Consider the following 21,670-nt stretch of genomic DNA (forward strand, 5'->3'; position numbering starts at 1 on the left):
ATTGTAAAGTGAAAATAAGAATATGAATTAAATAATATCATTCACAGAAATAAAACATGTCAAATGGAGTACAAGGAAACATCTTTTAGATGAAAAATTTGACGAGCACGTTTGTTTCGAAAATTTATGTAGAATAATAAAAAACACTTGATTCGGGCACATTAAAATTATAGTCTTTTGAAATTTTACGATAAAATATCTAAAAGTTAGTTTCGTATTAGGTTTTGTGATACCACAAAGTCCCTCTTCAAATTTTATATTATGAATATATGACCATAGAAACTCGTTTGATCCAAAAAAAAATTGTGGAAAAAAAATTATATACTTGGTTCACTGATGTAATTTATTACCGTATACTGATATAATCAATTATATCAGTTAATCGATTACATGGATATTGTAATTGATTACATAGTCCAGTCAACAATTAAACAGTGGTAGATTAATATATAATTTTGGTACAAAAGCAAAGTGATAATTTTTTATTTAATAAAGGGTACAATGATAAAAAAGAAAGAAAGAAGAAAACAGAGAAACGCCAAGGCCAAAGCCCCGTAAGCAGAGTCAAGACCAAGTTAAAAAAGGACAATAAAGATAAAGAAAGGTAATTGTTCTAGATATGATTAATCGACTAATCGGTTTTGGAGCTGGACATAAGGTTCCTTATCAAATTTTTAACATATTCAAAATCACTTATTTTTTTATAAACCATAATAGTCCTATTTGAGTTGGGAATATTATATTATAGTGAGACTAGCTCTCTCAAATTTTATTTTTACAAAATCACTTATTAATTCGGTTTTTGACCAGATCAGAAGATTATTCTAGTAACTTGTGACTTGGGAGCATTAAAATCAGTGAAATAACTGCTCCCAGTAGCTCCTCAACCGAAAGCAGAAAAAAGCAGTGAAAGATAGATGCAAGTTTAAAGGTTATTTTTACAAATTTTTTGTTTATAAATTTTTACAAATTATATTAATATGACCGGTCATATTTTAATTTTAATTAAGAGTATATAACCGGTGATACTTAATGTAATTTGTAAAAAAAATTATAAATAAATATTTGTCTTTTATTTGTTTTGAAAACAAAAAAGTCAATGTTTCAAAAGAAATGTTAGTGTTGATTCCCTATGTCCCTCTGGAGTGGTCAAAAACGACCACTGAGCGTCTCCAAGACTCAATAGACCCGATCTCTATCTGTGCTTGGTCAACAACCCAACACAAATTTCCATGGCATTTGTGTGTTTTTACGACCCCATTTATTCTCTGGCTTTCTTTCTCTCTAATCAGCTCTGCTTCCTGATTCATAGTAAGAATCATTATCCCAAGCTTGAGAAATGTTTCGCTACCAAATTCTTGATTCAGCACCCTCTTTTCATGACTCCCTCAAGGCACTTGAGGCTGACATTCAACATGCCAATATGCTGTGAGTTCTTTCTCTTCTCTCACTGTGTTGTATTTTGTTGCAAGAGAGGTTCACTTGGTGAACTAATGTGATTGACATTCTAAAAGACATGTATGTATGTACATATTAGCTCGTTAGTTGCATTTTTTATTTTTATTTTTTTGTTTAAGTCATGTTTGTGGGTACTCTCAATCTAAAAATCAATGCTGCTGCCAACACTGTATTATTGTCCATTTAATCCTTTTAGGTTAGTTTACTTGTATATTGATGATGCTTGGAATTCAAGGGTAGTGCCTTAGAATACATTTATTATAAGGGAAAAGTTTAAATGATTAGTTTCAGATATAATATTTTAGCTTAAATTTGAAACTGTATGCAGGGCAGCTTCTATTCCAAGGGGCAATGGAAGGGCTTGCCTTCAAATGAAGTTAGTTTACAATAAATTGGCACCAATATTTATGTTTTTATTCCAATGGATGGATTGCTCATGTTCATGTCTACTTCCAAGTCATTTGAATCTTTTCCATGTAATTGTGTACAAGGTTAGTATATCTGCCAGGGGGAAAGATCCGTTTACAAACCTTTTTAACAAATTACACTAAGTATGACCGGTCATACACTTTTAATTGAAATATGACGAATTATATTTAGTGTAGTTTGTAAGAGTTCGTAAATAAAAAGTTTGTAAATATAATCTTCCCCATCTGTTAGATATTCTTTTCTACATTGAATTAATGGCTTCTTTCTTCAATATTATTAATTTTATTGATCCTCTCTCTCTCTTTTAGGTTCAAACCAATGGGAAGCCAAGTATCTATTCTTGTGGAAGAAAAGCAACCATAAGGGAGTTCTATAGTAAGAACTAAATACCTTTGTTCCGCTTATAGTGCACTATGCTACTGCATAGAAGGTTATGTGGATACCATGCAGCTGTTAATATTATTGCATTTTGATTTATTCCCACTGGTTGATATAATGAATTTAGTATTTAAACTATATAAATATCATATTGATCCAAAAACTGCATTTCTGTTTTCTTTAATTTATGAAGGAGTAAATTCATTTAATAGTGTTCTTCTGTTTTTGCACTTAACTAGCTGCGTTCATTAATCTATAACTGTAGGTGTTATATTACCTTCTCTCGAGCGCCTTCAAGGTGATTTAGTAGATACGGACATTACTGTAGAAAAAGGTCACAGCATCGAGATGGTTATCAATAGGAGTGAGGAGGATAAGAGGAAGCACTATGATTTGGACTCGGAGAGAGAAAATGAGTGTGGCATCTGCTTAGAGTCTTGCACCAAAATGGTTTTGCCTAATTGCTGCCACGCTATGTGTATAAAGTGTTACAATGACTGGTAATGATGACCTCATTTTTCCTTCTATAAGCCAGTAATTGTAAACTAGTTATTGTTAAAATGAGAATGAAGGAATGGAGTTATTCTTAACAGTTAAAACATCTTTTTATCACTTTATGGTACAGGAACACAAGGTCAGAATCTTGTCCATTTTGCAGGGGAAGTTTAAAGAGAGTTAAATCAGGGGATTTGTGGGTTCTAACATGCAGTAGCGAAGTGATTGATGTGCAAACCATATATAGAGAAGACATGATGCGTCTCTATCTCTTTGTAAACAACTTGCCAGAATATATTCCAGATGCTGTTTTCTTTATGTATTAAGAGTACTTATTTTGATTGAATAATAATATGTACAGGTGAGAAAAATGCCAGCCATCAGTGTATAGAATGTGGTCAATTTTTCTCTTGATTATTTGTTTGTAGAGTACTCAATTATTACATTCTCTTGCACAAAATATGTCAGTTACTGTGTTTATCAAGATATTACAAGAAAATGAGGTGACCTCTTGCATTAAATAGAAATTTCATATGCATTAACACTTCGCTTACATAGTTGTGAAGAGGAAGGAGAAAATCCTCATTATAGAAGACATAAGTAGGACGATTACTTTCCCCAAAAAAAAAGTAGGACGATTATAATAAAGCGAGATATGTATATTTGTCTGGTAATTTATATGATGATAAAGATACACGAGAGGTTTAAGCTTGTTAAACCCAAATTGGTACACTGAGTGTTTATTATACGGTTGAGGAGGAGTGATTGGATAGGTGCACATGTGATGCATTCCGCTATATATTACGGTAGAGAAAGGATGAGTGTATGAAAAAGATGGAGTGGAAATGGCCAAAGGTCCTTCCTATGGGATAATGTATTTATATAGGTGGTTGTGAAATGTGCAAAAATGAGTTGCATAAAGGGCCAAATCACCAATTCAAAACAAAGCTTTCCAGGATGTACCCACCGTGGCTGTTTCAGCAATGGTGGTGGTGGTGAAAATATTCAACTGTAAATAGTGATAGAGTCCAGAAATAAATCAAGTAAGTATCATATAAGTGCGAAAAACCCACAGAACTAGAACTAGTGTCTTAAATTGAAATGTGGTATCAACTTATTTATTGTGCTTTATCATATACTCAGTGACGGACCTATTCAGTAGAAAATGTCTGCAAGCAGACATGATTTTTTTTTTTATTTGTCATCATAAGGGTTGTTTTTGTTGCTAGTAGTCTTGTCTCAGTGAGCTTGGTGATTCACTTTTAGGAACGGAGAGATGGGTTGCCATTAGTTTCAATGACTTTTGTTGCTAAGTGATATAAACTATTACCACTTTTTTTTCTCCCTCTTTTTTTTTGTCGTCTTCTTTTTCCTTTCTTCTTTGCCGTGTTTGATCTCTTCTTGATTTTTAGCAGCAATCCACTTCACTGTTTAGAGTTCTAAGTTAAATTATCTTGATTGCGGGTATGCTTGTTACTTTTAGATCTCTAGAATTGTTGCACTGAACGCTTGGATAAAGAACAATTTTTTGCAGGAAAGTGAGGATTCGAAGATCATGTATATAAAATTTTATTTTCTACAGGTGTTGCACACTGTCATTTCGTTGCTACTAAATTTGGTGGGTACCTAACCGTGGCGGATCTACTCTTGCCCACTTGACCATATTTTTTTTAATGTATTTAAAATTTTCTACGAAAAGAAATTTTCGACATAAATAAATTTTACTGGGTCCGCCAATTCATTGGTGAAAGGATCTTTTATAAAAGGTTTTAGACTCCCTGATACCATTCTTAACATGATACATTCATAACTAAAGATTTTTGTGAGGGAGCTGAAATTGGAATATATATTCTTCTTTGAAGTTACAACTTACAATCATGAGATAAGATCAATTTTTTTACTATTACTTCACTATTACTCTAATCACCATTGGATTCAAAAATTATTTTTCTTTTCTCTTTCTTCATTAAACTTTTTCTCTAATCTAATAGTAATTGAAGTGATAATAAAATAATAGTAAAAAAAATTAGTAATAAGAATATCCTACTTTTACAATTATGCATTTATAACTAAAGATTTCTATAAATTTTGAGGGAAAACGATCAGTAATTATATGATTAAAAAATTAGAAATAATATTCGAATCTAAAGAGTTGAATAACCGCATTTCAAGATTGGAAGTTGTGATGCTTATTACTTAAAATTTCTTGTTGAAAACCACATGCCATGTCTGCAAACTCATAAATGTTCGAGTAAATATTTTTTTTGATCCTCGACAAATTTTACAATGCCTGCTGTAGTCCTTAACAAATAAAAAAGTCAATTGTGGTCTTTAAAAAATTTAAAATGAACACATTTAGTTGAAATTGTACTCCTCATAAATTCAAAAAAGACCCATATTAGTTCTCGAAAGGACTAAAATTGATTCATTTTGAATTTCTTAAGGACCACGACGATGAATCTTTTTATTTGCTAGAGACTAAAGCAGACATCGTGAAATTTGATAAAGAAAAAAAAAAAAAGTATTTAGTACTCCAAAAAAGTATTTAGTCTAAATGTTTTGTATCGGATATCATGAGTTGCTGCAGTATCAGAGTACGGGGTCTGAATTATGCAGCAAGCCCTTTATTGCTTTATTGATAATAATGCCCGGATCAGTTTGGGCAAATGGCCAATTTTCTTAAAGAGGAAAATATTTGGTAAATTTTTTATTCAAATATCGCGTTAACTTTACTTTTTATTATATTATCACACGATGTAATTTATTATGATTGGTATCAAATTATATTTGTCTATGATTTCGTGACATGTGATCACATTATATATCAAATTCGTTATTATTAGTAGCGAACTTTGTCTAGTCAGTTTTTTTCTGAGAAAATATTTCACGTGTCACAAAATTATTAGTGAACGTAATTCGGTACCAATCGTAGCGAATTATGTCACATAGTAATTTGGTAAAAAATACTGTTCATATGACATTGGATAAAAAATTTGCCAAACAATGATACTTTGATCGATGTTTCAAAATATTTTGGGTATCCCTATCTCATCGAGTATTTATTATATCATTTATTAAATATAAAAAATAATATTTTTATATTACTCTCGTATTTATAATTATTTCTATCCATATTCTATATTTGTCCTTTTTTTTTGGTAAAAGAGCAAGGATTCCTGTGCATCGAAATTGAGCTCCTTTTACTGAAAACGAACAAGAGCGAGTATGGTTGGTCATAGACTCAGGCTAGCATTAAATGTTTTCTGCAATTTTATATTGGAAAAATTGTTTAACATAATTTATATCTTTTCACTTCTATAAAGAGTGAGATTCACACTTTTATTTATTTTTTTTGTCAACTCTCTCTCTTCCTTTATCTATCTCTTTCTTAAAATGACACAACTTTACAACTTTACATCCTTTAAAATGACACCGAACCTTTTATATTATGAATTTCAGTTTGAGCTTCTCCTTCTTTATTCCATTTGAATTTTTTATTTTTTATTTCTTTAAGGGGGAGGAGGGAGAAATAAATGTCTACAACCACAAGCATGTGCTAATTACGGTTTATCATGTTCTGCTAACGATAACCATGGCAAATGATACAAATACAACATTCCAGTTAACGTCTCATATATGATGCAGTGGACACAAGTTCTACCAAAAAAAGATAAAATCAAATTCCCTCACTTATAGTTACATTAGCAGAAGCTTTAAAGCCATAAGGACAAGCAAATACCAAATATTATTCCTGGGTGAACCATTCACCCCTGCTTCTCTTTCTTTTCCAACAAAAAATTGAATGGAGGTTGGCTGAAGTTTCCTTGCAGAAACATTTTAGAAACAACCTTATACATGGTCTCTGTGAGGTGAACACCATCCCAATTAATGTACTGAGAAGGGGTTGTGCAAGCCGTGGCATTAGGTGTGCCACATGTGGCAAAGACACTGAAGTTGTAAGGAGGTTCTCCTGATCCACAGCACACTTTGAAGACCTCTGTGAAACCATATTTGCTTGGATTCTTTATGACAGTATGGTAGGCATTAAAGTAATCAGCATAGACAATGACAGCATGGGGGTACTGTTTCCTGAATTCTTGTAATTTGGCTTGCAGCGCAAGGTTGTGGTTGTAGCTTTGGTTGTTGGCGCTTTTAACACATCCAATGTCATCTCTGTCATCTTGAGGAGCCAGATACATGGCCAATGTAAGGCAACCGGTCGGTGGCAAACCCTGCACAACTAGGTATTTTGCACCCTTCTGAAGCAGTGCCTGCAAAACAGAATGATAACAGTGAATGAAACTATTGATGGTTGTGTGACAAATCAATTATCCTAAAAATTTAAGTTATTGTATAAGTATATATATTTCTAACATATCCTTACAAAAAAATAATTTATAGACTTTGAAACATGAATAATGCACATATTCATTTTATCTTGTAACATTATGATGAAATTTAATTTTTTTTTTAATTGGAAGAATGTGATCGTGAGATCAAATTTTGGATCACTTGGACATAAAAGTTCTTGTACCATGTCACAAATCAATTTGGGAGAGTTGGTTCCTGACATAGGATCCCATTTGGATAAATTTTTGTAAAAAGGAACTTTTTATGTGTTGTATTTTTCAAAACGACTTTTTTAAAAATCAAAACAATTTTGTATTTAGACGTAACATGTGAAAATCACATTTAATTAAAAAAAATCATTTAGATGTTAAAATTAAAAAATATTTTTTATATATAAAATTATTAAAAAATATATGTGATGGTAGTAGGGGTGTCCATCAACCGATTCAAATCGTGGTGACCGAATCGAAAAATCAATAACCGAATAAATCAAAAATCGAAAAAAAACCGCAAATTTTAATTGGATTGTATCAGTTTTCAGATTGGTTGATGAAAAGAGATCCCATCCAAACAGATCCAATATATTAATTTTTCTCTACCTACTTGGGTCTTTCCCCTATCATAGCCCAAAAATTTTTAAACTCAAGACCCATTAACCCATCAACTAAACTCAAAAAAAATCTAGTCACATCTCATCAACAAAATTTCATCTGTATAGAGCTTCATATCTCATTGCCAAAAAAAAAACTATATTATCGTTTACTGGTACTTTTATATTTTAAAATCCAAAAGATGATATTTGCACAATAATCAGGAAACAAATTTTAGGATTTTCAAAAAATCGAAAACCAATTCAATTCAATTCGAAATAAATTGGATTGTACCGGATCGGATTTGAAAAAAAATCCAAACAGAATGGAGAGTACATGATCAAACCGAAGAAATTGGATTGGATGGTTTTTGCTTTCAAAACTGATCCAATCCAGACCGCAAATACCCTATATGGTAGTTGTGATAGTGGAGTGGAGTAATTGGAATGAGACTATGACAAATTAGATTTTTAAAAAAATATTTAACCTTTGTGGTCCGATTTTTTTTCTATTTTTTTTTGGATATAAGTGAAAATTAAACACACAATGTAATATAACCTACCCAAATCGCCCACCGGAACAAATCTTTTTCAACAAACAAGGAATCTTGACTTAAAAAATATACTATTTTAACTTCTTCATTTTTGAATTCTGCTTTTTAAAAAATTGCTACTTAGAGAAATAAAATGAAAGAACTTCTTAAAATACAGCTTTTTTATTGGGCAAAAAAATAAGGTTATATTTACAATCTTTTTTTGCTTCCAGTTTCCTACCACCAAATTTTAATCGTTGATTTTCGTCAATATGACAATTATAATTTATTAAGAATTAATAATTATTAATAAGTGTGACCCAATAAATTATAACAGTCAGATTGACGAAAATCAACGGTTAAAATTTTATTGAAGAGATGATAAACGAAAAGAGATAGTAAATATAACCTCGCTAAAAAAAAAAAAACATTCAAACACCCACATATTCATTAATTATATTGATTAATTGTTCTTCATAAATTCACCTTGTCACATGATGATTCTGTGCACAAAATTGCTCTATGTAAGGAAAATAAGTAATATGCTTTTGAGTTATAAGTACTTGATAAGTTGGTATTAAAGACCAGGGCCAATAAGGCATATTATATTACCTGTAAAGCTCCTGAGATACTGCTAATTGCAAGCTTCCTTATGGTGTCCTCTGAGACTGAAGATCCAAGAGTGTAGGCATAATCATTGACTCCAATCTCACCAAACCAAAATAGAGTCTCATTAAAATCTTTGCACTTTGATTCCACACCTTGACATCCTTGGCTCTCTAGGTACCTATTAAACCATAGAAGCTGGGTTTGGATGGACTGAGGAGTGATATCAAGGGTAAGGTTGTTCCTGACAAAGAATAGATGGTTTATTGCTGTAGAACCAGCAACAGCAAAGTTCAACCCAAAAGTGTCATTGCCTTTTTTGTGACAGTAAGGGGGCAAGTAAGGCAAAGATAGTGCTTCAGCCACAAAGTCAATCACAAGCCTACCATCAGAGTACCTGTTGGTGGAATGGTTAAAGAAGGTGGTTCCATATGGAGAGTTTGATACATGACCAAACCCACTTGGACCATTGGCATTCTTAGTGTTACCTGTATCGGTAAAAGAGTCCCCAAAGGCATAAACCCTCTTGAAGGGTCTTGTTTGTCCCTCCTCAGTTGCTGCATAAGTAATTGACAGAACTGAGGAGAATATGCAAATTGTAATGAGGGTGATTTTAAAAGTGATGGATGCCATTTCGAAAGGCCACCTTAATTGTGTTCAGAAGTGTATGCAAATTGCTTTAGCAGTTTAGCTATTGAGTTCAAGGCTTATATATACAAGACTTTGAGATACACACTATATTATACAATTTTGAAATTAATAAATGTACCGTAACTACCAAAGTACAAATTCTGAAGAAATTTTTTTATGCAAGAATTTAAAGGAAATGTTATATTTATAAAATTTTTGTTTACAAACTATACTATGTTTTTCCAAGAGAATACTATGTTATACTATGTTCTCCCGAAAATATATAGTGTAATTTGTAAAAAAAAATTATAAACCAAAGATTTTTCAAATTTTAATCCCAATAGTTTATCGTGCTTTATGTCTCTGTTACATGCCGTGTCAGACTTACATTTACAATCCTATTAATACTTTTTGGGGTGAGAGGGTAGTTGGGGAGTATGCAGTTGGCTTCTATTACAAAATTGAAAAGAGAAAAAAATTAATGAATTTTTGTTTAAATTGTATAAATAAAATTATATGTGCTTTTAATTTGATTTAAAACATTTTAAAATCTTAATTTATTAAAATTTAAATTTAAATACACTCTATATAATTTTTACACAGATGCACATTGAAAGTATTTCACAAAATTTATGAGTAGGGTTGTATCTTCTTAAATTAGTTTTTTGATATTTAATAAAAAAAATTTAAATGAAAGTTGGTATATATAATATCTAAAAAAATATTTCATATCTTTTCTATTTAATAATAAAAAAATTAATAACGAGAATTTAAAATTATTTAGTTTCTAATAATTGAGGTATTGAATGAGCATGTCCCCGCACCAACCGTTTTTAGGTATTTTGTGTAAAACAAGAAGGTGGACAGCGTGGAAACGCATCGGAGCCCTCTTTTTGGATGTTGGAAGTTAATTTGCGAGCAACTTTGGTTGCTTTGGTATGACCCACTTAATGGCTACCAACTACCACAGTACAAATTTTTTACTGACTGAATTGCTGAATGCCACGTCTAATATTTAAATTATGTGTCATATACAATTATAGAACACAAAATAAATCAAAATAAGGAACATGAGTTTATTATGATTTTATTGAATGATATTCTAAAAGGTAGTTTTTTTTTGGTTTTAATGTTTCTGTAATAAATATAGATAAATTATCTATACTTACTCTTAAAATGACATCGTTTTGCGTTGAAAGATTAAAATATTATAATCTTGAAATAAATTATAATTATAAAAGTATCTTGATTTTCGTTTCAAAACGACGTTGTTTTAAGCTTAATGTAAATAAATTATCTATATTGACTGCAGAAAAAATAAAATTCTTTTTTTTTTGAACTTTTTAATTGTAATGAAACTCGATGGGTAAAGTTATTCCATAAACAGGCCTATCTTATATGGGTAATGTTTTCCTCCTTTTACATAACACAAACAATTTTTCTACACAAACATAAAAGTGAGCCCATTAATTCTTTTACTTTTCTTTTATTTTAAAAATAGTAGACCCCACAATTAATTATCTCTATGACATAACCTAAGATTTTTCCTACAAAATAATATTAGTTTTTCCCATCTTATATATTGATATTCGATCTTACATAGTTATTTTTTTATAGAGTAATAGACCACAAAGGAGGCTTTTTGACCAATTGATTTTTTTTAATAAAAACAATACTTATTTAATTCATTTTAAAAAAGATATTTTAAACTAATGCAGTCAATCCTACATATTAATTGTGTGGAAGAAGTTTCACTCGTCAACAATGCGAGACTCAAGACTAATGTGAAAGTCTCGTATGTTGACTATACTGGACTTAATGTAAGCGTGGCAATCTCGCATGGGAATAACAGGTTTTATGGCAAACGTGTGAGACTTACAACATTAAGTCTTGTAAAATCAACGTGCGAGATTTATACTTCCCAAAAAAAAATGTGCGGATTCAAAGAGTCCCACATGATCAATGTACGGACTTTCACACTGACATTTAGTCTTGCATCGTTGAACTTGTCTCGTATAAATAACATGTGAGATTGACCACATTAGTGCAGAATATCTTTTAAAAAATGAATTACTTAAGTATTCTTTTTATGTAAAAAAATTTTGTTTGGTCAAAGAGCCCCACAAAGGAGTAAGCCTCTATAGTATTATTAGTTATCTCACACATAAATCAAATAAAATCTAATAAGCCTAAAATAATTAATCACCTTTTTTTTGGTATAGAGACTCTAATTATCTTTTTGAGACAAGTCGACCCTCCAAGTATATCCACAAACTTCAACTCTTATTTTAATTTGAATAAAACATTAACTTTGTTTTAAAAAATATTTCAACGAATAAGATTGTTTAATAATAAGTTTATATTTAAAGTAAGTAAATAAATATATATATTCATCATTGATTTAATTTGTGAAAAGTAAGAGTGGTAATTCAAGTTGACACAATATGGCATGAAATTAACACGAGCACAACAAGAATTTGAAAAATTGGGTCAAAACCTTCACCACGAACATGACACAAAAAAAACGCCAACCTCAAAGTGTGTCGCTTACTATGGAGGTTGACATGACACAAATAATCAATAAACCTCAAAGTGTGTTGCTTATTATACAGGTTGACACAATACGATAAGGCACAAATTACCTATATACTGAATGTTAGTTGAAGAATCAAAATGATGATATGGTTGTCACGCGCTCAAAGTTAATACACTTGATGATGCCACGTCAATATGGTTTTGATGATAACAAACAAACTCAAAGAGGAATGCTCAAGAACGAAGTAACATCCAAAAGAAGTCAAGCAAATGTGAAAGCAATGCAAATCAAAGAATGAAGCCAAGTCCAAGACCTCACTGATATATTAATTTAGGACTTAGAAAATTTATGTAAAGTTGTATAGAATCTAGCATTGCATGAGCTCAAGTCATACATATAGTTACCTAATCGTAAATTGCTTAAAAATATAGGTTCAACAAGTCAAAAGTGCATCAAAAGGTCTCTAAAATAATTTAAGCACTTAAGCAGCCTTGCACAGTGTAATCACACATATTCACGATCTTAAAGCACTCATTTGATTTAAAAGAATGCATCTTTAATACCAAGCCTTAAAGAAATGTCAAAATGAATAGTTTGATATGTCAAAAATTGGTTTGGAGGTACTTACATGATCTAAACACTTCTAGATAGTTTCAATAACCAATTACATGCATTCCAAATTATAGAAACCATTTTGAAAGAAAAGAAGTTTAGAATTCGTGCAAAAAAGGTGCTGCAATGAAATATTCGGATATTGTACTTTGAATATCCGGATACAATATCCGGATATGGGTCCAATAAATATCCGGATACGTACGGATCCCAACGGCTATAAACGGCTAGTTTTCAAATGAGATGTTAATATAAATACTCACATCAACAGTAATGAACAGTGGACGATCATAGATTAATTATTGAACCTTTATTACTCATTCTAGCCAATTATTGCTCATTGATTACATACTTTGATCATTACATACACTTGAGCTCATCTTTCATTTAAAGCGATACACCTATTAGTTCTTCAATTTGTGTAATCTGTACTTTGAGAGTACTTAGCCATTCTTAATCACCTCAATCTGATTCCTTGAATTGAGAGGGGAGTGAACCCTTGTGTAAGTGAAAGAAAAGTGTTGGTCTCTAAGTGACCGAAGTCTTGGAGAATATTGTAGTGGTTTGTTGAGCATCCTTGAAGCTCAACCGAATAGTAAAAGTTGATAGAGCGGCTTCAGTCTGGACGTAGGTCACGGTGGTGGTGACCGAATACATCTCGTTTGCAATATCTCTAATCCTTATCTTTTGCATAAGCATTGTTAGATCATTTGAGCATATTTAATTTCATATCTTGCCAATTATTTGCTTGAGTTATTTACTATTATTTAGTCTCTACGTGTAGCAAATCATATATACTCAAAAAATTCATTTTCAAAAAAAAAGTGAGGCATTTTGCGAAAATATTTTAAAATTCAATTCACCCCCTCTTGAGTGCCACTTGTTCAACATTAGTTTCACTATTGTTGTGTTGACAAAACACGATACAAATAATTTGTATAAAAATTAATGCAAATCAATTTTTATATTTGCGGGTTGACATGCAAAATAATACACTTCTTTGCATATTGATTTTTAACAACTCAAACATGACACAAAATTAAAAATAAATCAACCTGAATACAAATTTTTAATATCATGTTAGCTGATGATGTTAAAATTGTCACCCTTATTAAAAAGGCACTCTTTCTACATTCGTCCCAACATATTATTTATTATTTGGATGAATTATATATAAGACCCACTAAATAAAAAAATTATTTATTTTTAATGAAACTCATAGAAATTCACCTCATAATAATATATGTTAAAAAAGTGTGTTTTCAGTAATTTTCTCAATTTAAAATATATCATAATTTTAATTCAATAATTCAAAAGTAAATATATATTTTCTTACTCAATTTATAAAAAAATTCACTTTAAAATAAATTTTTTATTCTAATACTTTGTACCATAGTTAGTTGCTGTTCATAGTGCTCTTTAGGAACGTGATCTGGATTGGATCGATTTTGAAGCAAAATTCATCTGATTTAATCCCTTCGATTCGATCATTTAATCATCTATTCGGTTTGGATATTTTTTAAAATCTGATCCAATCCAATCCAATTTTATTCGGTTTGGATTGGATTGATTTTTTATTTTTCAAAAAGCCTAAAATTCCAGCCTACAAATTACTAGCTATATGAAAATAAAGCTATACAAAATTACAAACTACTGAAAAATACAAGTCTTCAAATTAAAACAATTCTTAAAACTTATGAAGAGTTAAAATAAATTAATAGACAATAAAAAACTAAAACAATATAGTTTACTATCAATAACATCAAATATTCAAGTCTACAAAACAACAAGATTTCAAGGAATCATTTTTCAAAATTAATAAATACATATTACATTTGATCGATTTGGATTGGATCGATTTTCCCCAATCAAATTAAAAATCGATCAAATCCAATTAAAATATGCGGGTTTTTTCGATTTTCAGTTATTGTTTTTTCGGTTATGGTTTTTTTGGTTCAATCACCGCGGTTTGAAACGATTTGGATCAATTATGAACACTCCTAGTGGTCTTGTTGGACTTGTCCATACCACTCCCCTAGAGGTGGCAACTGGCAATATGGGTTGAACCTGATGGATTAACCTGCCAACCTACCAAAACGAGGTGGGTTGAGCTAAACTTCTCAACCCGTCTTGCCGGGTTGCGGGTTAAAACGAGTTGGCGATTGGCCCGTCGGATCATTTTTTTTAGATAGTATTTTATTTGTCATTAAATTTTTATGATATTCAATTTTTTTTTATCTTAGTACTCCACTAAAAATAATAAAGAAGAAAAACTTTATTTATGACAAATGTTATCCATATATAGAGTCAAAATAAGTTCATAAAGAATATTTGACTAAATATTAACATACATTTAGGCTTGAGATTGGGAAAAAATTAAGGGAAGTGTGAAATTGAAAAAATAATAGAGTAAGGCCCGTTTTCTTTCCTTAACAAAAATACGATCCCCACCCACTTTCATCCCTTACAAAAAAAAATACTTTTTTTTAGGTACTAAATTGTATCCTTTTTTAGGTACTAAATTGTGTCTTCATTGAATTTCTGAGGGACCACATTTTTAAAGAATTGAAATTGTAGAGAGACCAAAAGTTGACTTTTTTTATAAGGGACGAAAATGAGTATCGTATTTTTTGTTAGGGACTCAAAATGGGTTTGACTCTAAATAATATTATAAAATATAATTTATTTTTTTTAGACGGATTGACCCCCCAACTCCACTATAAAATAGGATGAGTTGAGTTTTTCAATCAATAGTCAAGAGGTGGGGCGAGGCGGACCAACCTATTTTGCTACCTCTACATCCAACTACACAAGTATGCATTACGGTTAAGGATGGTAAAATAAATCAATTTGATAACTCGATTTATTTTTATTTTTTAAAGTTGAACCAATAAAATCAATATGTAATAGATTGGTCCAAAACCGAAATCATTATTAAGATTTTCTTGAAGTATATCTAAATGTTATTTTAAATACATGTTTATTTGTTTTAAGTAGCATTTAATTTATATCTTTTAATATAAATTACTTTAAGTTTTCTAATACAAGTTTATTTAATAAAGGAAAAAATATTTATCCTCTTACATGAGATAAAATTATTTTCTGCAATCCCAAAATTATGTCATTTTAAGAGTTGTAAGAATTAATAAATGACGTTTTGGTAACTTTATTTATTTATTTATTATATAAATGTTAACAAAACAACTTTCATTTATTCTTCCAACCCTCAAAATGACATAATTTTGGAGTTACAGGAGATAATTTTTTATCTCGTAAGAGGAGAAACGATAAATCTTTTAATAAATTACTTGAAATTAATAATATTTTAAACTCTAATCATGTAAATAAGTACAGAAAATATAGACCAACAATTCAACTCAAATAGCTCAGAAGCTACAAAGAGTTAGGTCAATAATTTACCAGCTCAACCTATATTTAATCTACTTATGTCAATCCAAATTGACACTTCTAATAAATGTTAGTATGCTTTAATCAAACGAAATAGAATGAGATTAAAGGAAAAAATAAAAACTAGATTTTAACTAAAATATTAAAGTTATGGATTCAACTCGAGCCACCAACCTTGGACACCATTGGACAGCATGTAGTTTGCAATCTCATTTGATTAGTAGTTAAAAAAATGAAATATGAAAATAAGATAGTGTTTAGTTTACAGATAGAATGAAATGACATATAATGGAACAATTTTATGATCTTTTTTTTTAATTTCAAATTTTTATTAAAATAAAAATGTATTAATTTTAACCACATGTTCAATTCTATTCTATTGTTAAAATATAACTAAATATATGTATATGTATATATAAAAAAAAAAAAAACTAAACATAAAACATAACTCTAACACGTCTAGCCGTATAAACGTTTTAACCGTGCTTGTGATCGAAATTTTTTTCCTTTTATATTTATTTTTTAAAAAATAGATGACATTTTTGTAATAGATATATTTATTAAAACAAAAAGAAATCAAACACCCTCTTTTAATATTTACATTCACATTCTCATCTTGTTAAAAAAAAACTCATTTCATCAGACTAAATATCTTTACTATATGCAATTCCAACTCATATGAAAGCTATTAATGAGAAAGCTAATTAACCAGCGCATTGAAATGTGAATTCCGGCTATCAAAAAAAGAATCGTGAATTCTGAGTACGCAGTGTAAGTTGGTTAACGAAACAGAGGCACGATATTGATGATGACTCCTACTTAATAGTTGCTACTATGATACAATCAGTATCAGGAAAGAAAGAAGGAAGGAGAATTTTGAGAGAAAATGGAAGGAGAATTTTGAGAGAAAATGGGTAAAAGAATTTCAATATTATTCAGATTGGTACCTTTCATTTACAACAGAGTATTATTTATCTTCCTACAGTTACACGTAACAACTTCTATTACACTTGTCATCAACGGCGGACCCAAATAGTTGCAGATGTAAAATGTGTGATTCAAGTCAAGTAAAAAATAAAAAAAAATAGAAAGATTGGAAGTAAAAAAGGTAAATATATGCTCAACCCAACCAACCCATACAATTAAAAGCTTAAAGTTTAAATCTTACCCCACTGCTTTGTCTCTTTTTTTTTTTTACATAAACTTTATTAGCTTCAAATCTTAATAGACATCAACGATTTCTGAAATTCAATCTTTATCAAGTGGATGAAAATCGTACTGGATTTTTCACCATTTTTGTGAAACAAAAGTGGCCAACTTTGGATCAAATAAACATCAACAAAGATGAATTTTTTATTGATTAACCCCTATAATTATACTATATTTTACAAATGTCTTTTTGTGGTGTTTATTTTTTTTTTAATTATCATTACCGATTATTTCCTTAAAACTTTGGTTGATTCACCAAAGCTTTACTTTTGAAGTGGAAGAAAAAATTGAATCATGATCATGATCTTTAAAATAAAATAAAATCGGGGGCAACGCCCCCAAACCCCTACCCTAAATGTGCAGACATAAAGAAAATTTTCTGTATCCGCCACTGCTTGTCATTGCTACAATTAGGGGTGAAAGTGGGCTGGGCTGGACTAAGTTTTCCCTCGAAAAGTTCAAGCCTACGTCAAAAAAATTTAATTTGGCCTGGCCCAAGCCTGGTACAAGTCTAACTGTTAGCTTGGCTTGACGCATTTATAAAAAAACAAATAGTCTGGCCTAACCCATTAGCCTGTTAATTTTTAACTTCCAAGCAGAACCTTGAATCAACTTTACAAAATACTCAATTCTATTGCTAAACCAAAAATCATAATTTCAACGTCCAAACAGAATCATGAATCACAACAAAACTCATACAATCTGCATTTAAGTCACTTTCAAAAGCAAAATGCTCAAACTAAATAACATATATTTCATCAGATCCAAGAAACAAATCCATATTATGTAAATTAAAATAGCTACATGAATCTAACAAACACATCATGATGCTTGTAGTAAGTATAACCTCTCCCGAAAACCTTTTGATACACATATACACAACCTAACATGCTGAGATCTTGGTTCCTCCTGCATAAGAAATAAAGTCAGATTTCTATTAAAATATAATCGAATATAATTAAGTTATAAATAATTACAATTGATTAAATTTATATCTTTTGTTTTTTTTCAAGGCATACTTATTCTATTTTATTTTATTTAAAATAAATAGTACAATATAGGTCGGCCTGTAGGCTTATAGGCCAAGCTTTGTGTTTTTTATTAAACAAACTTTTTTCAAGGCCCAAGCTCGGCCTATTTTATGAAATATATTACGTCAGGTCTGGCCTGACGTTGGCTGAGCCGCATGTCCCTATAGACCGCCCGATTCAGTTTCACCCCTAGCTACAATTAACCATCCTATGCTAATTGTCGCCCTCTCACTGGTCTGCTGCTTCACTTCCTCAACTGCTGGTATAATCTTTCATCCAGACTGGTTTCTTTTTTTTTCTAGTGGGCTTAGTGATACTCAGAGCTGGGCCTTCAGTGGTTGGAATTGGGTCTTCAGAGATTGGGCTCGTAGCAACTACCCTCTCCCCTAGCAAGACCTTGTCCTCAAGGTCTATTCCAGAATAGGCAAAACGTAAGTCATCAGTTGACTCTCATGTTGCATCCTCAGGAATTATGTCTGTCCACTGGATTAGGTATTGTAATTGAGGGGTGCCACAAATCAGTAATGAACGAGATGCCAAGACTGCAAAAGGCTTTTGAACACGATCGGGGTACTGGATCACTGGTCGGACTGATTGGTCACTGATCGGACCGGATGACCCAGATATATAAAAATATATATAAATATGAACATATAAATTCAATTATATTCTCCACATCTAAAATGAATTAAACAAGATTCACTAAATAACCTCAAAAATATAAAGCATAAATAAATAAAAATGCATGCTAGTACTATGTCAATTTAAATTGTAACTCAAAATCTCCATAAACATACCTCTCAATGACATTGAACTCATATTTTTCAAATTCAACTACATTAAAATGACATATGTCATATTCTCTAACTTATTATTCCGCAAATTGCTTCAGTATTGGAAACTAAAATTTGAGATTATTGTAAAAGAGTATACTAGCAAATAAAATTACAAAAAGTTTTTAAAATGAGTTTTACATTTTTTCTGATAAGATGAAACAGTTTTGGTTTTTTTAAAAAAAATTCATGACCTGACCGGGTCACTGGGTGGGGTTTGGCCGATTTTTTTCGGGTTTTGATCGGATTTGACCGAGTCGATGTATGATCAGTCCAATGCTTGATCCGAACTTGTCTGATGACTAGTTCAACAAGTTCCGGGTCGATCCGGGTTTTACAAGTGATTTTAATTAAAGTATTACAGTTATGGATTCAACTCGAGCCACCAACCTTGGACACCATTGGACAGTATGTAATTTGCAATCTCATTTGATTAGTAGTTAAAAAAATGAATTATGAAAATAAGATAAGTTTACAGATTGAATGAAATGACATATACTGGAACAATTTTATGATCTTTTTTTTTTAATTTCAAATTTTTATTAAAATAAGAATGTATTAATTTTAACCACATGTTCAATTCTATTCTATTGTTAAAATATACCTAAACATAAAACATAACTCTAACACGTCTAGCCGTATAAACGTTTTAACCGTGCTTGTGATCGAATTTTTTTTCCTTTTATATTTATTTTTTAAAAAATAGATGACATTTTTGTAATAGATATATTTATTAAAACAAAAAGAAATCAAACACCCTCTTTTAATATTTACATTCACATTCTCATTTTGTTAAAAAAAAACTCATTTCATCAAACTAAATATCTTTACTATATGCAATTCCAACTCATATGAAAGCTATTAATGAGAAAGCTAATTAACCAGCGCATTGAAATGTGAATTCCGCCTATCAAAAAAAGAATCGTGAATTCTGAGTACGCAGTGTAAGTTGGTTAACGAAACAGAGGCACGATATTGATGATGACTCCTACTTAATAGTTGCTACTATCATTAATTATTTTGGCTATAATTTCTTTGTACCAGCTAAACAGAGTTACGGGTTTAAAATTCTTAACAGATCATTTTTTTTTGGGTGAAATTCTTAAGAGAACATTTGAATACGTTTGTGCGAGCAAACTTAAGTGTGTATTTAAAATTGTTTAAATAACACTATTCTCACTGTACCTAACCCAATTTAGGACCTGTTTGGATGAATTTTTTTTTCTTCAAAAGCTGTTTTTTTTCAAAAAAAAAAACACTTCTCGTTTTTTTTTTTCATTTCGATGTTTGCTTTAAAAAAACAGAAGTCACAAAAAAAATCAAAAATCTACTTTTTCCATAAGCTAAAAATTTAACTTCTAAGAAAAGCAAAAGTCAAAAGCCAAATATTTTTTTTAAAAACTAAATATTTTTATAAAAATATAAATAGCTTTAACTTTTATAAAAAACACTTCTAAAATAAAAAAGAGATAAAAATTACTTTTTTGATAAGTCCAAACAAATGAGCTCTTAATCGTTAGACAATGCTGGTTGATTAGTGTAAATCTTTGTTAATAGCCCAAGATGTCAAAGAGATAAGCTTCTAATGGACTTAAAGAAAATCATAATAGTAGATTAATTACTATGTTTCAACTAAAATTCTTGAAGTGATAGGTTTATTAGTGAGTCCACTTATATAATTTTCACATTAATTATCCATTCTTTCCAATATAAGACATATTCAGTTATACTCGATTAGAACTTACACTGAATTTCCCAATATCACGAGGTTACTCCAACGGCCCCAAGGTGTCCTTCAACAACATCATTTCTTTCTCTGATAGAAACCTTTGATTCTTGATTGGTTTCATCATTGCCATCAAAGCTAGAGTCGTGTACAATGTTGGGCAAGCTGCAAGCTTTTTTGTTGGGTTTAATTTGTACAAAATTGGTAATAATGAGAATGATATAAGATGATATTATGCAATAAAGTTACATTTAAGGTGGCATGACTACTTTATTATTAAGGACTTGGATAGAAGATTAGCGTAAAAGTTAATATGCATTGGTTGGTGAGGTCAGGTAGTCGTATTTGTGAGCTTGTAAACACAAGGAGATTTCAAAACTTGCCTATTGTTGAAAGGGATTTTTTACATTTTAACTGATAATTAATTACACAAAGCTTAAGAAACTTTAGATCACAAAAATTACAAATTTTCTTTCTAACCTTCGTACTTTATGAGACGAAGCAATATATATATATATATATATATATATATATATATATATATATATATATATATTGCTTGGTTTCATAAAGGAGATTTCAAACTGATAATTAATTACACAAAGCTTAAGAAATTTTAGATCACAAAAATTATAAATTTTCTTTCTAACCTTCATGTGATGCACTTATACCACTTTATGAAACCAAACAATATATACATATACGGGAAATCATTTTCTCATGTTATATGAGAAGAATAATATTATGTAGAAGAGATAATATCACAAGCGAGACTCACATGCAAGAGGAAAGAGAACAAATAAAAGTGAACCCCACCTCTATTTTATGTGTGTAAAAATTAACTTGA

The 21,670-nt window shown here is 30.4% G+C and overlaps 2 protein-coding genes across 3 annotated transcripts; one reads left to right on the top strand and one right to left on the bottom strand.

Moving 5' to 3' along the window:
- Window positions 1-1,242: 1,242 nt before the first annotated feature.
- Window positions 1,243-3,230, top strand: LOC133309772 (E3 ubiquitin-protein ligase AIRP2-like). Of its 2 annotated transcripts, none has more exons than XM_061510578.1 (5): window positions 1,243-1,428; window positions 1,787-1,949; window positions 2,196-2,262; window positions 2,531-2,765; window positions 2,891-3,230. In XM_061510578.1, the coding sequence occupies exons 1-5, from the start codon at window positions 1,340-1,342 to the stop codon at window positions 3,084-3,086; spliced, it is 750 nt and encodes a 249-aa protein (XP_061366562.1). In that variant the 5' UTR covers window positions 1,243-1,339; the 3' UTR covers window positions 3,087-3,230. The 2 variants fall into 2 exon arrangements, with proteins under 2 accessions (XP_061366562.1, XP_061366563.1); XM_061510579.1 differs by having other exon boundaries at window positions 1,318-1,428; window positions 1,792-1,949.
- Window positions 3,231-6,306: 3,076 nt separating this feature from the next.
- On the bottom strand, window positions 6,307-9,500 carry LOC133309762 (GDSL esterase/lipase At3g48460). Its single transcript, XM_061510568.1, has 2 exons — window positions 8,845-9,500; window positions 6,307-7,031 (listed from the first exon to the last, which is right to left on the bottom strand). The coding sequence occupies exons 1-2, from the start codon at window positions 9,469-9,471 to the stop codon at window positions 6,525-6,527; spliced, it is 1,134 nt and encodes a 377-aa protein (XP_061366552.1). The 5' UTR covers window positions 9,472-9,500; the 3' UTR covers window positions 6,307-6,524.
- Window positions 9,501-21,670: the final 12,170 nt, after the last annotated feature.

The sequence above is a fragment of the Gastrolobium bilobum genome, unplaced genomic scaffold (assembly GCF_033153095.1).
Source record: "Gastrolobium bilobum isolate Gb01-03AN ecotype WA unplaced genomic scaffold, APGP_CSIRO_Gbil_v1 utg10474, whole genome shotgun sequence".
Taxonomy (NCBI): Eukaryota; Viridiplantae; Streptophyta; class Magnoliopsida; order Fabales; family Fabaceae; genus Gastrolobium; species Gastrolobium bilobum.